This window comes from Gekko japonicus, unplaced genomic scaffold (genome assembly GCF_001447785.1).
Source record: "Gekko japonicus isolate JY-2015 unplaced genomic scaffold, Gekko_japonicus_V1.1 scaffold1255, whole genome shotgun sequence".
NCBI classification, from domain to species: domain Eukaryota; kingdom Metazoa; phylum Chordata; class Lepidosauria; order Squamata; family Gekkonidae; genus Gekko; species Gekko japonicus.
In genome coordinates this window covers 50395-51401 of record NW_015173164.1, presented here as the reverse complement: position 1 = coordinate 51401, position 1007 = coordinate 50395, and the positions used below count along the sequence as shown (strand labels likewise).

Sequence of the window (1007 nt, the reverse complement as noted above, 5' to 3'; positions counted from 1 at the left end):
TTAAGCTGAAGTGAGTACAGAATTTCTCCCTTCTCCTTCAGATCTAGCAGCCTTGGTCCATTTCGTTTCAGAAATGAATTCTCTTAGGGGAAACATATAAGTGGCTAAGGGTGCAATCTGAAGCACAATCCTACTAAACTGTTTCCAGTGGGCCTTACTCCCACAAAAGTGTTCTATAACATCCAGACTACAAAGACAAAAGCCAACAATGAAATGGTTGAACACAATAAAACACAGTATTAAAGAGGACACACATTAATTAATGAAATTTCTAAAACCTTATGAGAATGGAAGCATCACATTGCACCCTAAAATGCAATTAGAGTGGGTTCTGACTCGGGTTGCCACCCTCCAGGTGGTGGCTGGAGTTCCCCTGGGATTACAACTGATCTCCAGACTATGGAGATCAGTTCCCCTGGAGGGAATGGCAGCTTCAGCTGGCGGACTCTGTGGAATCACTCTCCATCCCCCGACTCTGCTGCCCCCAGGCTCCACCCCTCCAAATCTCCAGGTATTTCCCAAGCCAGAGTTGGGCAACACTCATTCTGATAGGCTTGTTTAGAACAGAGTTTGCACTGCAGGGGACTACCTTCAAAAGTCCCCATTATAAACCCAGGCTGATTGCACAGGCTGGCAGATGAACCTTGAACCTCTGCTCAGTCTCTCTGGTAAAATATGCTGCTCCCAGCTCAGTTAGTGCTTTGTAGGTTAGAAGCTGCAACCTGAAGTGTCTTGTGCCATCAGCACAGGCAATACTGATTTTCCATGTTCTCATTGTCCTTTACCTGTAGAGAACTTGATACAATATGCTGCACCAGTTGCAGCTTCCAGTACCTTGGATATCAAAGACTAAGGATCAAATCAATAGCTAGAATATGATATTCAAGTTGGGTTTAGTGGGTGGAATGTCCATGGTTGGAGAACATTCCCCCCGCCCACTAAACCCAATAGTACTTCAATGTACATCTTTAACTGCCAATGTCTTAATATTCATCTCTATTAATCCA

The 1007-nt window shown here is 44.4% G+C and overlaps 1 protein-coding gene across 1 annotated transcript in view; it reads left to right on the top strand.

Annotated features, from left to right (window-relative positions):
- Positions 1 to 1007, top strand: part of LOC107119877 (keratin, type I cytoskeletal 10-like) — a 10496-nt gene that overhangs the window by 2451 nt on the left and 7038 nt on the right. Inside the window, exon 2 of the mRNA XM_015422493.1 lies at positions 6 to 10. Coding sequence (XP_015277979.1) covers positions 6 to 10 — 5 coding nt within the window. The remainder of the gene's footprint in view (positions 1 to 5; positions 11 to 1007) is intronic.